Genomic DNA, 14,370 nt, shown 5'->3' with positions numbered 1-14,370 from the left:
TTGATTAGGAGAACTGGTTACGCTACTTGAATCAGCATAAACTGTGCTTCATTGTTGCAAGAGCTGAAATTCCTCGGCAGAAAACCCATAGCATTGGTGAGCTGTTGGGAACATACAGTATTTCTTAGTGGCAGCCTGAATAGTAGGATGGTGTACTTCTGCCTCATTCTTTTCAACCCAGAAAAGGGTGATTTCACCCCCTCATGAACTAGGCAATAGAAACCAGAATGAGAAATGATACCTCTTTAAATGGTTTATTATTAGTTCCTTCAGACTGTTCACAAATACGTCTCTAAGGCTGGAACTACTTTATCTGAGATAAGGTACTGCTGATTAAGAATGCTAACTACGGTGCTAAGCTTTTGTCTTCTTGCTTCAAAGTGAGCATGTTGGGACCACTCACCACTCCAGAGCAACAAATGGTAAAGACCCCTTCAAGCAGTTCGCTCTCCCAGAGGGTCAGGTCTACATTCAGCAAAAACACACCCAAGTAAGTTGGGCCGTTGCTTCCTTGGCCTAGCAGACAAAGCATTTTCTTCCCACGTTAGAAAGGGCTCCAAGACTCTAGCAGTGTCATTGTAACCATCCTTTTAGCTCGGCAATAGTCATAAAGTATTGTTGCTGAGGAGTGCTGTGGCTTGTTTCAAGCACATGTCCGGGTGGTCTGGAATCAGGCAAGACAAGCTGGCAATGAGTAAAACAAAGTGAACAGTTGATCCATGTTTAGAGTGTAATGTTCTGAAAGAACCACCACTTGCCTTCAAGCAAAGTTGACTGCAGTGCTTGAGGCTGCTCATAAGGGAGCGATGGTATTTGGCTTGGGTACGGGTCTTGAACATGAGGCGGGGTACCACAGCTGCTCTCCTGCACATCTGCCTCTAGCTAGTTTTGCTGTAGCTAGGAAAGGGCAAAGTAGCCCAGTTGCTAGGGAACTGCAATTCACAATCCCATTGGTTCCAACTTCATCAAAGTGGCCAGCCTGGAGGTAATCATGACTCCTGGAGACGGCTGCATACCCCGAAATGTTGGCAACATCAATTGGGTGGGGTTGGTGCGAGAAGGCAATATATTTAAAGAAGATTTTTACCTGTACTAATCTTGTCTTCGGCTGTATATGCTCAAGTACTTTGAAAATCTGCGGAATTTCCATGGGGCATTTTCAGCATTAATGGCATATGTGTTATTTGTTAAGTGCTCAACAAAAGTGAAAATGTGGGTGCAGAAAGTCATTGTTCGCTCAAACATGCTCATCCACCAAAGCAAATGCCAGGAAACTGAAAACCATTTCATGCTGAGTCTTTCCCTTTCTTTTTCCCTAGATTTGCCAGCAAAAGCAAATCTGCAACCAGCATTGGACGCCAGGGTAATTTTTTTGCCTCTCCAATGCTGAAATGAAGCATGGTTCTGTACTGAACATCATCCTGCGGTCCGATTATGAACAGCTGCAATAAAATCCGAAATTGTTCCTTCGCTTGTTCTCAGCAACATTGCGTACTAGGATCAACTGTATACCATTTTCAGTTAGAGACTTTATTTTTATTCTGCAGTATATAGTATCTATTACCATATTACATTTATGAGAAACAACTGGCAGACCCCTATTTAAATAGGGAAACTGCAAAAAGTTCTTTTTTAAATGTTTTCTGTAGCTCGGACATTATCTCCCACCTCCATCTCCATTCTTGTTTCAGTTGTGCATTGTGGTTGGAAATGATAAATTTTTGCACCAGCAGTAATCTTCCTTGTTTCAAAGAACAACTGTAATCCTTGGGGGAATGAGTGCTGTGCATATTGAACTTTCTTGGTTAGTCTCTCTCTATTGAAACCAATGATTTTTAAGTGAATAAACTCAGAAGTTGGTCATGTGAAAAATGGAAACCCAGTGTTCCATAGTGGCATACTTGAGGTTCTGCCTTGTGCACCAGAGGAGGGCACAGAGTAAACAGCAGGATACTGAATTGAGCATCTTAATCTTCACCTGCAACCTTTCAGAAACCTGGCTTGGATTATTTTAACTGCCTAGATTGCTGGTAAAAGCATGTGTTAAGTGTGGAAAGGTTTTGGTCATGTTGTAGCCATAGCAGTCTGGTTTTACCCTTGTATTTATTTTTTTGTAAAATCCTGGGCTTTTAGCAGGGTACTTAATGGATAGAAGATGAACGTGTTGTTTGTGAGATGCAATGGAAGACTCAACCAATTTAGTCCTTCCCACAAAGGTTTGTCTTACCAATACTTGTAAACACATCACTGATTTTGCAAGAGTATCTCATTTTGTGTTGTGGCCTGTCAAAAAAAGGTAAATTGTATCTTAACACGACCCATATTGTTTTACGGGGTATTGAATTGTATTTCCATAAAGTGTGTCAGTTTTCAGGTTAATGTTTGCAATGCTCAGTGTTGCCCCCAAATGTAGCAGCATTGCCAGCCAGCCCATCAGATTAATAGTTTTGTACTTTCCTGTTTGCACATAAGATTTTAACCATGGTTTAGCACAAGCAAAGCACCCAAGAAAAACTGTGGGCTCCTGTGCTCCTCCTCCTGGGTGGGCAGGAGAAACACTTTGCTAGCGTTTACTTTCATTTTCCAGAATCATGGCTTGTTGTATACGATTGTAGCAGAAAACAAATTCTGTTCAGTTTCTAAACAAATAAACTTCAAGCCATGGGTTTTGAAGCTGGCTTGTTTAACTAACCAGTTTCTTTTGAACCACAATCTCTGCCTTGTATGTAACAAGCCATGGTTCTTTAAAAGTGAATGTAAACACCATCAAAGTCCTTCTGGCTTTATGACATAAGCACTAATCTAAACCAAACCATGGTTTAGCATTATGTCAACCAACCCATAGATTCTCGATGGCTATTGTCGTACCACCATGTTCAGAGCACTGGAAGATGGGAATAAAGGGAAGAACACCTGCAATTCCTGTAACTGATTGAAAAAGGCTTGATTAGGAAAATCTCATTTTTCCAGTCTATGTTTGTTGCTGTTCAGTGCAAACTGTCCTTTATCATTAAAACAACTAGACAAGTCACTTGAGTTAATGCAGTTATTTTTTGTTATGTGGAACCTTCTCAATAACTTTTTAATGACAGCTAGAAATATTAAAACTCCTAGATCATCTTGCTCTGTTTCTGGAATGACATGTCGAAATAAGGTTACCTTATAAGCTACATTCCCCTATCTTTCCTTCAAAGTGTTCTCTGCTTCCTATAACAGATGGATATCTGCTCTGTGTTCTGTTGCTCAGAATGTTAATGGAAGTGGAACCCATTTTTAAGCCATCAACATTTAAACCAACGAACAAGGATCAACAGGAAGTTGGCAGAAATAAATGGCCTGTTTTTGCAATGAAAAGGGAAAAAATAGTCCCCATAGGATCTGCTGTTGGATGCTTACTAATTTGCTCAAATACTGCCTATAGTTTGGGTGGGTGAGAGATCCTAGTTTGCAGGTTAACTCTAAATTAGACTTTAAAAAAAACAAAATTGATCCCTTGAAACTAGGCACAAGGGCAACAGAAGGGGATATCACATTCAGTAGAAGTGCAAAGTAATGCATGTTCGGCCAGAAACCTTGAACTTCTCATACAAATGCATTCTCCTTGGTAGTTATAGTTATTTTGAGGTTAACAGTAGAAAACAACTATGCTGTAGCAGGGGAAAGGTGATAGAAAAAAAAGTAAATAAACTGCGTTGCAACCACAGTTAAAAATAACTAGGCGTACTCCCCTGTTTAGGGAGGCTTTTAATGTTTAATAGATTATTTTATTTTTCTGTTGGAAGCTGCCCAGAGTGGCTGGGGAAACCCAGCCAGAAGGGTGGGTGGGGTATAAATAAATAAATAATAATAATATTTTTTTATTATCTCCCACACAAACATTGTATCCTGGGAGGTAAAAGTGCAACTAAAATGACTTTGGGGTTCAATCCACTTTTGCAATGAAGTTCAGATCTCTTGAGTACAAACAAGATATAAGAGACAGTAAAGAGGTATCTTTTAAACAAGAACTTCTGGCACTTAAAATGGGCTTGAATTACAGTTTCGGGTCAATCATAGTTTACTTCAAAGATGTAGCTTATGGAATTTATTGTCACAAAATATGGAGATAGCCAGTAACTTTATGAAGGGAAGAGTAATCAAGTGCTGCAAGTCCCTATTGATAAATTCAGTCTTGATCAGAAGAAATAAACTGCCCATGCTTCTCATGTCGCTGCTTGAGTTTCACAGGCTTATATGGCTATGGTTGGAGACTTAATGATGCTAGACTCCATAGAAATTTGGTGGGTGGCGCTGTGGGCTAAACCACTGACCCTAGGGCTTGCCAATCAGAAGGTCAGCGATTCGAATCCCCCCGACGGGGTGAGCTCCCGTTGCTTGGTCCCTGCTCCTGCCAACCTAGCAGTTCGAAAGCATGTCAAAAGTGCAAGTAGATAAATAGGTAAACGGCGTTTCCATGTGCTGCTCTGGTTCGCCAGAAGCGGCTTTGTCATGCTGGCCACATGACCTGGAAGCTGTACGCTGGCTCCCTCGGCCAATAGAGCGAGATGAGCGCTGCAACCCCAGAGTCAGTCACAACTGGACCTAATGGTCAGTGGTCCCTTTACCTAAATTTTTATTGCTGGCGGTTCTGCTTTCTAGCTCCACCTTGTGTACAGTAAGAGCAGATGATAGCATATTTCGGGAAGAATGTTACACAGAACCAAAACCCAGCAGCAATGAAAACAAATCCAGTTTCTTCCAATCCTACATCCTCAGAAGATATTTTACCCTCACAGATGGAGATTCCTTCTTCAGTTAATTGCACTAGTTTACAGCCCTTTTAAAATGTGTGGGGGTTTTTTTGGGGGGGGAGTACTGGGTTGTTTTTATTTTAATTATATATTTTGTGGTTTTATATTTTGATTTTGTTCTGTGAACTGCCTCGAGACCTCCAGGTATAGGGCGGTATATAAATCCAATTAATAATAAAACAGCAAGGACTGTATACTAAAATGTAGCAAGGCTGAGTGAGAAGCAACAAGTCTTTACTTAAAATTTTCAGGCTGAAGAGACTGCTGCAGATTTCAAGGGGTAGAGGGCAATACCTAATACTCTGTAGTTGCTGGAACAAACTCTAATTACCAGCAGTACAGCTTTATCAAAGCCGGAGGTTTTATAAGGGTGGCTTTACATAAAAATACAAAAGGGAATGTTGACTTTTCTACAAAGTTGGACACGAGCAGAATGGCTCTGCCATAGCTGGTGTGTTATCTGCTGCTAACCCAGCTTTGGCAGGTTATATTCATACTTCCTTCTACAAAAGGTGAACTTACTGGCTATGATCTCTTTTCTCCATACACTGGATTATTGGGATTAACGCCTCAGGCAGCTAGGCAAGGGGCACCCACTTACCAAGGAGAGAGCAAAGCCTTCCAGCTACTTTATGTAATTGAAGCTAAAAGACCAGCACTGCCTTCTAATCTCAGATTAAGTGTTTTATGGCAGACATTTCTGTTCCAGGGCAACGAGGGAAATGCTACTGATGTAACGATAACTAACCGACTACTCTGCGTGCTGAATCACTGGCACTTGTTCCCTGAGGAAGGGCGCGTATGAAATAACTCGGGCATCCCCAAACTTCGGCCCTCCAGATGTTCTGGACTACAATTCCCATCATCCCTGACCACTTGTCCTGTTAGCTAGGGATCATGGGAGTTGTAGGCCAAAACATCTGGAGGGCCGCAGTTTGGGGATGCCTGAAATAACTGCTCCAAGGGGTAGCGTTCACAGTGGTCCCCTTAGGAACTTGGCCCCCCTAGGTTATTGGATGACAGTTCCCATCATCCCCGACTACAGACCATCCTGGTGAGGACTGGGTCTCCAACATCTGGAAGGCCAGATGTTAAGCCACCCAGGTCAGTGGCTGCGTCTGCATGACAAGCAATTTGCGTATACCGCCTTACAGCACAAATGGAGCTTTCACCACATAAAACACAGGCTTTGGTTAAGCCAGTGGTTTTCAACCAGTGTGCCGTTGCATCCTGGGGCGTCTAGAATGATAGTGGGCAACACGGGCCTCTGCTTTGTCCCTCTTCCCTTCCCTCCCCCCCCCTGATGCCCTCTTGCATCTATGCCTCCCAATGGCTTGTGCAGTTGTTCATTGCAGCGGTCGTGGCTACAAGCTCCCCAGGCAAATTGTACCTCTGGGGCTGGGCCAGGGGGTGCTGGTTGCCAGGAGCTGAAGTGGCCTCAAAGTAAGCCAGCAACTGGGTTAGGGAGCCCAGGCAGGCAGATGCCACACTGGCCTTGTGCTTGCTGTGTGCAATGCCTGCCTGGGAGCTGAGTTTCCAGTGTCAAAGGGGAGCCTTTCCTCCATGCAGGCCTGGTAGTGCCCACAGCTGCCTCTCGAGGTGAGTAAAGTTGCTGGCCTCATGTCCACCTTTGGCCAGTCTCTTGGGCTGCTAAGGCTGGGAGCATCCTCTTCCCAGGCCCGTGGGCATGAGGAGGGACCTCTTTGGGGCAGGGGGCGGCTCAGAAATCAGGGAACTCCAGAAGGGAGAGTGTCCAAAAGGGGTGAGGGGCTGCCGGTTCTGCAGGCAAGGGGTGGCACAACTAAGCTCCCACAGCTCAGAGCACGTTTCCCCACAGGGGAGCCTTAGAAAGAATGCAGTTTTATCAAGGAACCTGGGGACTCAAAAAGGTTGAAAACGTCTGGTTTAAGCCGTTGCATAGGAACTGCCTGGGAGCTAAACGCAAACGCCATGGCTGTGTACAATTTAAGATGGTCTCCGTGCTAGAGCCGTTTTGTGTTCAATGTCCCAAAGAGGAGACTGGCATTTCTCCGATCACTTCAAGCTGATAGGCCACAGCACAGGAGTCTTCTGCAAGTAAGCCTGAAACGCGGCCTCTTTCCCCCATCTCTTCATGGCTGCTTTTTCGAGGACTGGAATGCCACTGATGAAATTGAGCAAGAACCACACCAGCAGCGGTGAGGTGACGCTGAAGTATTGCCAGCCACGTAGTACTGGGGTGGCGGACACAAAAAGTCCTGTCCACAGCAAGATCTCGCCCAGGTAGTTGGGGTGACGACTGTAAGCCCATAGGCCACTCTGGATAAACTTCCCCTAGGGAGATTTTAAAATAAAAAGTGCAAGTTTTATTGTGCAGTGTAACTACATAGCTGGTTCCAATTATGAAAGAAATTCACTAGTTGAATATATGTCCAGAATTCAGTTGGCTTATCCAAATCAATACCAGTGAATACCGACATACTAAGCAGGATCTCTTCAGCAACTAATATGCACTGCCAATTCCAAAGCTTGCATCCCTATTAGCAGGACGGCTGTAATCACTAAGCACCAATCTCCCCGTGCTTGATTGGTTTAAGATTTCCAAAGCAAAATTCTGCCTAATGAAGTGTCCTTTTTGTGTGTGAGAACATAGCTTTACCTAATTGGACTCTTAGACATCATACATTAAGGAAAAGGTACTGTATTTCGGTTAGAGATACAAGTATGTTGTCTCTTAGCCCAAGCTATAATTGGGTGGCTCTGCAAGCTATTATTAAAGTAAGAACAGTAAAGAAGTTGGAACCATGTCTACCTTTAGATTTATTTTCCTCTTGTTTGGTCTGTGTCTTTGATTCTTGCTTTGCCAGAAAAGCTAGCTTTTGATTGGTTTAAATGCTTCGCACTAATAAAATCATGTAACATCTAGATAAACTAGGAAATCATGTTACATCGCCAGTTGAGTTGTACATCTAGTCTCTGTTATGCATGTGAGGTCAATTCCTCCATCCACAATCAAGTCATGGATGGCAGCGGTCTTACAAATCATTGACCTGGCATTGCATAACAGCACCTTAAGGTCATGTGGGGCACCCTTGTTGATACCTGTATCCTTCTGCTCAGGGCCAGACCTGCAGACAGGGATAGTCTTCAGAGAACGACTAAATGTGCCTCCTTGATGTAATGACATGGTCTAGTCCTGGTGTACAAACTCCTCCTGCCTGTGAGCACTGAGATCCTGTGTCCTATTGCATCTCCCCCTATAGTCAAGGGCTCCCTAAAGCCAAGGATAATGTAGCAGAGAACCTCATAGCCATTACTCACAGTGTTATCAGGGTTGCTTCTGAAATGCCATTTCTGTTGGTCAGCTATAGCCTCTGTAACAAACCCCAGGGCCCAAATACTCCATCCAAAATAGTCCCAGAATCCAAGAGGTTTCTGGTGTTTCTCCAGGTTCAGCAACAGAGTGGGAAGCAATGTCACAAACACCCATATAGCTGTCAAAACATGAAGCCAGGATAGATTAGGCTGCATACATTTGCAAAAAAAAACAGGACAGACAAGACTGCGCACTTACTTGGGAGCAAGTTCCATCTTACTCCTGAGCAGAATTGTGCTGTAGGCCTGTAACTTAGCAGCTGCGCCCAGAAATATTATTTATTGAATTTATATACCACCCTATACCCGGAGTTCTCGGGGCGGTTCATAAAACAAAATCGAAATATAAAACCACAAGATATATAATCAAAATAAAAACAACAACCCAATAACCCCCCCCAAAAAATCCCCACATTTTAAAAGGGCATAGGATGTCAATCAAATCAACCAAAAGCCTGGTTAAAAAGGAACGCTTTTGCCTGGTACCTAAAAATGTATACCGGTAATTTTCTTCCTCTTAAAATGTCATCACATTCCACCTTAAAGTCCAAAGTCCCATTATTTTAGCAAAGGCCTGGTTTGTGTATGATCAAGTGCATCCTGTGTCTTCTGATATGTTCTGTAAGCTAAATTCTGCGATATGAATAAATGCCACTGCTTGGAAACAGGTTCCCCCCACCCCACCCCTCTTCAGCTAACCAACTGGAAGGTGCTTCCCAGAACATTAAGGCACACTAGACCCATCGATTGACGCAAGTCCTGCTCAGTTCTGGCTTCTGATAAGACAAGCACCACTAAGAGAAACAACAATTAGGGTGAAGGTAAAAGATGTGAAACACTGAAAGTCAGCAGCAGGGAAATGAAAAGACATTGTACATTAAAAGCCCACCAAAGCAAAAGTGACTTCCACTGCATAAGGAAAAGGCACAGAGGGAGCCTGATGGATTTTGATGGGAAGAACATCCCAGAGCTAAACAAAAAACATCTTGCATTCACCCAGTGGCTATCCTGAGGTGGCCTCGGAATTTGATCTGAATTCCCAGGAAGGTCCATATTACAGCAAGCAGCCCCTAACAAGGGTTACTGGACCTAAGCCATTCATATAATAATAATAATTTATTTACATGCCACCCATCTGACTGGGTTGCCCCAGCCACTTTGTGTGGCTTCCAATGAATTAAAAAGCACAGTAAAATGTCAAGCATTAAAAACTTCCCTATACCGGCCTGCCTTCAGATGACTTCTAAAAGTCAGATAGTTGTTTATTTCCTTGACACCTGACAGGAGGGTGTTCCATGGGGTGGGCGCAACCACCGAGAAGGCCCTCTGCCTGGTTCCCTGTAACCTCATTTCTCGCAATGAAGTTAACAGCCAGAAGGCCTTCAGAGCTAGATCTGTGTCTGGGCTGAAAGATGGAGGTGGAGACACTCCTTCAGGTATACTGGGCCGAGGCTGTTTAAGGCTTTAAAGGACAGCACCATCTCTTTGAATTGTGCTCGGAAACGTACTGGGAGCCAATGTAGATCCTTGAGGACCGGTGTTATATTGTCCTGGCAGTTGCTCCCAGTCACCAGTCTAGCAGCCACATTCTGGATTAGTTGTAGTTTCCGACTCACCTTCAAAGGTAGCCCCACGTAGAGCATATTGCAGTAGTCTTGAGGGCTTTCAAGGTTAGTAGAACCACTTCTCTGAGCCCAGAAATAAATCACATGACACACTAAGTGTGTGTAAGTTAACTTGTTCAATGCTTCTGGCCAAATTTCACTGGTGAGGGGATATAGGTTTCAGTTCCAAACTATCTACACCGTCACCTTGCATTGTCCAGTAAAGAAAGAAAGTGCCTGGGTTTTCTCTGACGCCGTTGAATCGCCTGTCATGCCCCTCCTTCAGGATCCGTAGGAAGAGAAAGAGCCCCAACCTGAGAACAGAGATAATTGAACATATTGGAAATGGTGTTCATCATTACGTGGAAGCAACCAGAGCCTTCCTAGGCCTCGGATAACAGCTGGCAGTGCCTGAAGCTTCACAACTGCCACATTTTTTGGTGACCCTGGTCTTGTGTTTCAACAGCAGCTCAATAAAGCACAAATATAGGAGAAAAAGGCCATTTCTGGCATGGAAATAAGTCATGGGGAAAGCTGTGTGCAACGCATTTAAGAATCAAAAACCTCTACTAAAGAATACTGCTGCAACCTGAACAAAGTAAGCAAATCCATCTGATTGTGCGTAATTATTCAGCATTTTTACTGTCACAAATAATATGTTGCTTCTGGGAGGGATAAGAACCTTTGAAGAAAACTCGAGCCCCGCCACCGCAGCTGAAAATTGTACCGAACAACAACTCTGGTTTTAAATAGGCATTGTCCACACACTGCCAAACATATCTTGACAACTATAGGGGCTAGAAATTTGTTCCTTTTCTGTGATTTTTTAAAAAAGCAACAGAACATGATAGCTAAGATTCTCAGGAAGCCCAACTCCCTACTTGTAGTTCTGTGCTTGTGCAAAATCACAGCATAAATGTAGGATCATAGCTGGAGCTGCAGCCATAGGCTGAAGAGGAAATCAATCGGTAAGAAGTGGCTGGATTTTAAAAGCCTTTTTTTTAAAAAAAGGCAGTGCTTTGATTTTTACACTCAGTTCCATCAACACTGTTCACCCCAGAACAGCATGCATTGGCAATTCCATCAGGATCTCTTGGCTGCAGGCACACGAGTCGAAGTGATGTATCGTGGAATCGGCTCCAACTCATCACTGCCTCTGAAACAAATGCACAGCTCATTGGAAACTCACCTGAGGCCCCAAATAGTCACCAGCCCTGTCTGGACCTGCTGCCGAAGATGCTGTGTGTTGCCCCATCTGAAGCTCAGGTGCGCCAGCAAGATGAATGTCCCGCTTCCTAGAGAGGCAGAAAGAGCAACATCGGAAATGGGCAAAAGTCACCACAGGGACTCGAATGTGATAACGGGCCTTGCATTTCATAGAATCATAGAATTGTAGAGTTGGAAGGGCGTAGTCCAACCTGCTGCAATGCAGGGAGATTTCACCTGACATGGGACTTGAACCCACAACCCTAACATTAACAGTCTTCATGCTCTTAACGATTCTCCATCTTTGTCCTGAGCTATCCTCAAGGCCTGTAGCGGGGAAACATTAATAAACTCCTTTAGTAAGAGGATGCTATATTCTCTCCACCCAAGCAGCGGTGACTGAATAACTACTGTTTCATATTCCACTCCATCTAACAGCTATATTACAGATATTAGCAATTTGCAGCTTCTACTTGATCTCTGGCGTGCTTGCTCTATTGAGCTGCCGTCTTAGAAACACGGCGGTGGTCTCTCATTTTGGAAACTGAATGCTACCACTTATATTCTGGCCTGCCCCCCCCCAATAGTTGATTATGATGAAAATAATAATAAGAAATGAACATAATTTAAGTGTTTGGGTACAGAGGTTCTCATTGCTTCTAAAGAGAGGGCTGCCCAGACTTCCCACAACCCTGCAATACTATGATCTGGCCTCAGTTACAATAGGCCTCCGACAGAGCTGAACACACTGCGTTTGTGAGCTAAAAGCTTTCCAGTCCTAGGGGGCATTGCCAATTGCTCTACGCTACGGGGCGGCTGAGAAGCTAGCTATTTGTGTGCATTGTGGTATACCATACAGATTAGGCAATGTTCACCCCATACAATGGCTCCAAGTCAGCTAAAACTCCCATCTGCCCTAGCAAGCAGGGCCAGCAATCAAGGGTGATGGGACTGTAGTTCGGCAACATGAGGAGGGTGACACGTTCCCGGCTCCAGCTCTGAGGACACCTGCTCATACCTTTTAAAGTCAAAGCCGGAAGGGGAAAACTTAGAATCACAGAGTTGGCACGGGCACCAACCCCCCCTTGCAATGCAACTTGTCATTGTACCAACTTCGCCTCTGTGACGTTTACTCCTGGTTATTGGATGTCTCCCTTCAAGGGCGGACTTGGTAATACGGTGCCCTGAGCGAGGACAAAATTTGGCACTGTAAATATTTATTTGGCGCCCTCTTGCTAGAAGTGCATGGTCTCAATGCACTACGTCACAGTTGTGGCAACTTAACTGCCTGTCTGACCGGGGTCTAACTTTGAGTAGGTACCCGTATAAATATGATGATTATTATTATTATTCATCCCGTCAGCTCAGCACCCTGTGCAGGAGAACCACTCTCACCGCTCTAAATCCGGCATTGCTCCCTTCTGCATCAGCTTCTAGCATGCTGCTCTATATATCATATTTTCTAAAAGCCCAAAGGCAGCAGGGACAAAAGGCATTAATTTCCCCCTTGGCTGATGAGACAATATGATCCCTCCCAGCAACCATACTTATTTTGATCCGTCAGCGAAGGCTTGTTCATGTAGAAACTACTTGGTAGGGTCTGGTGCTTTATAACCTTGGCTAGTGCAATTCTTTGACTTAACCAGGCTTGGAGTCCTTTAAATAACAGTGCCTGGAGCGCAGGTTTAATCAATCTGAGTCAGTGGGTGCAATTCTCAGCATCATTTTTTGCTTCTTGGGGGACCCCTGAGAAATGGTGTGTGTGTGTGTGCTGATGACAGGGAAGAGTTGAAGGGGCCATAAAGAAAAAGTAATGTTTTTTTTGTCCGGAAGAGCTTGCTAACTATTTGGTGTTATTTGGGCTGGTCTGAAGAAAGGTGGCTGTGGACTTTATTAACAACCTATCCCCCTTTTGCTTTTTTAAAACTGCACCTGTGTTAGTTGAAATCCCAAAGGGGTCTTCTTGGTAGTGGCGCCTGCCCCATGGAGCACCCTCCCATCCCACGAGATGTCAAGGAAATAAGCAACTATCTGACTTTTAGACGACATCAGAAGGCAGCCCTGTTTAGGGAAGTTTTTAATGACTGATGTCTTACTGTGTTTAAATTTGTTGGAAGCCGGTCAGATGGATTAATTTATATTTATTATTAGCTACACGGCCTTGATTGCGAAAAAGAAAGGGGGGAGGGAATGAGCGGAATCTGGCAGTTTTGTTCTATTTATTTCATTTATTTTATTAATCCCATCCCGAGGGACTGGAAAGCAAGGTTTCTCGCAGAAGAAACCTGCAGATGCGAGAGGCGGGCAGAGCAGCGAAAGGGGAGCTGCAACAGGTCGAAAAACACGGGGAAGCGCGGCCCCACGAGCCGCCCTGCAGCGCCCAGATCGCTCCCCACGAGGTCCGCCAGCAGATCCCGCGCCGTGATCCATCCCAGGTCGGAGCCCCGAAATCCCCGCTCACCAGCCAGGTCGAAGAACTTCTCGGTGCGCAGCGCGGCGGCGGCCGCCCACAGGCCCCACTGGAGCGCCAAGTCCACGGACGCCAGCCAGGCGAGAAGGACCAGCGCCATGGCGAGCGGATGTCCCGGAACACAGCGCCGAGAGAACCCTCCGAAGTATCCTAACTGGACGCCGCCAATCGCCGGAGGGCGGCTCCCCGTCGTATCCAATCGGCAATCGGGCGCCGCTCCCATGGGGCGGAGCACGTGGGCGACTGAGATTGCTGTACTCTAGCTCTTGACGGGAGGATTTTATGAGATTAGTAGCCCCGTTCTCGTTCTCCTCCTCCTCTTTATAATGCAGGCGCATTTGTGGCTAGGGTAACTTTTAGTATTTGCAGGAGATCAAGGCAGTGGGTCGATACCAGGGCCGGATTTAGGTGTGATGATCCCCTAAACTACTGAAGGATAATGTGGCCCTGAAATGCAGGAGTATGCAGTTGTCTCATATACGGGGATCGAACCTGCAACCTTGCCATTATTAGCACCGCACTCAAATCAGCTAAAGAAAGGGCTATCCTGGCCAGGGCCGGGTTTAGGTTTGATGAGGCCCTAAGCTACTGAAGGTAATGGGGCCCTTTGTATGTCCAACTGTCCTTTGTCAACAACAAATTGTTTTTTGTGTTGAATATATGCTATATGGTAATTTGTGGACCTAATAGGCATCTAAAGCCATTTGCACTTGCAGAATGTAGGCACCCTATATATAGAAATGAGCAAACCAGTGATATTTTAGGGAGCAGGCTGGCAGGTGGGGCCCATTACTTACATCATAGGAGCCTACACATCACAAAACACGGTTGCTGTATGTTGCTTTTATTTTATTTGTTTTTTATCTTATATTTTGGAAATGCACATCCAGTTCCCCCCCTTTAACCCCCCCCCTCCGAGAGTGGGACAATAAGCTACAGCTTGTTT

The 14,370-nt window shown here is 44.8% G+C and overlaps 2 protein-coding genes across 3 annotated transcripts in view; one reads left to right on the top strand and one right to left on the bottom strand.

Annotated features, from left to right (window-relative positions):
• Positions 1–3,031, top strand: part of RACGAP1 (Rac GTPase activating protein 1) — a 30,846-nt gene extending 27,815 nt beyond the window's left edge. For both annotated transcript variants that reach the window (XM_035103781.3, XM_088661338.1), the window contains exons 16-17: positions 382–490; positions 1,320–3,031. In XM_035103781.3, the coding sequence (XP_034959672.2) occupies positions 382–490; positions 1,320–1,395 (185 nt within the window). In that variant the 3' untranslated portion in view covers positions 1,396–3,031. The remainder of the gene's footprint in view (positions 1–381; positions 491–1,319) is intronic.
• Positions 3,032–6,676: 3,645 nt separating this feature from the next.
• On the bottom strand, positions 6,677–13,647 carry LOC148686734 (uncharacterized). The gene is made up of 5 exons (XM_088661339.1): positions 13,416–13,647; positions 10,938–11,043; positions 9,956–10,062; positions 8,091–8,263; positions 6,677–7,103 (listed from the first exon to the last, which is right to left on the bottom strand). Exons 1-5 carry the CDS (start codon positions 13,645–13,647, stop codon positions 6,825–6,827), a joined length of 897 nt encoding a protein of 298 aa, XP_088517465.1. The 3' UTR covers positions 6,677–6,824.
• Positions 13,648–14,370: the final 723 nt, after the last annotated feature.

The sequence above is a fragment of the Zootoca vivipara genome, chromosome 2 (assembly GCF_965207765.1).
Source record: "Zootoca vivipara chromosome 2, rZooViv2.hap1.1, whole genome shotgun sequence".
NCBI classification, from domain to species: domain Eukaryota; kingdom Metazoa; phylum Chordata; class Lepidosauria; order Squamata; family Lacertidae; genus Zootoca; species Zootoca vivipara.
The sequence above is the reverse complement of the archived record's forward strand: the minus strand, read 5'-3'. Positions and strand labels throughout refer to the sequence as shown.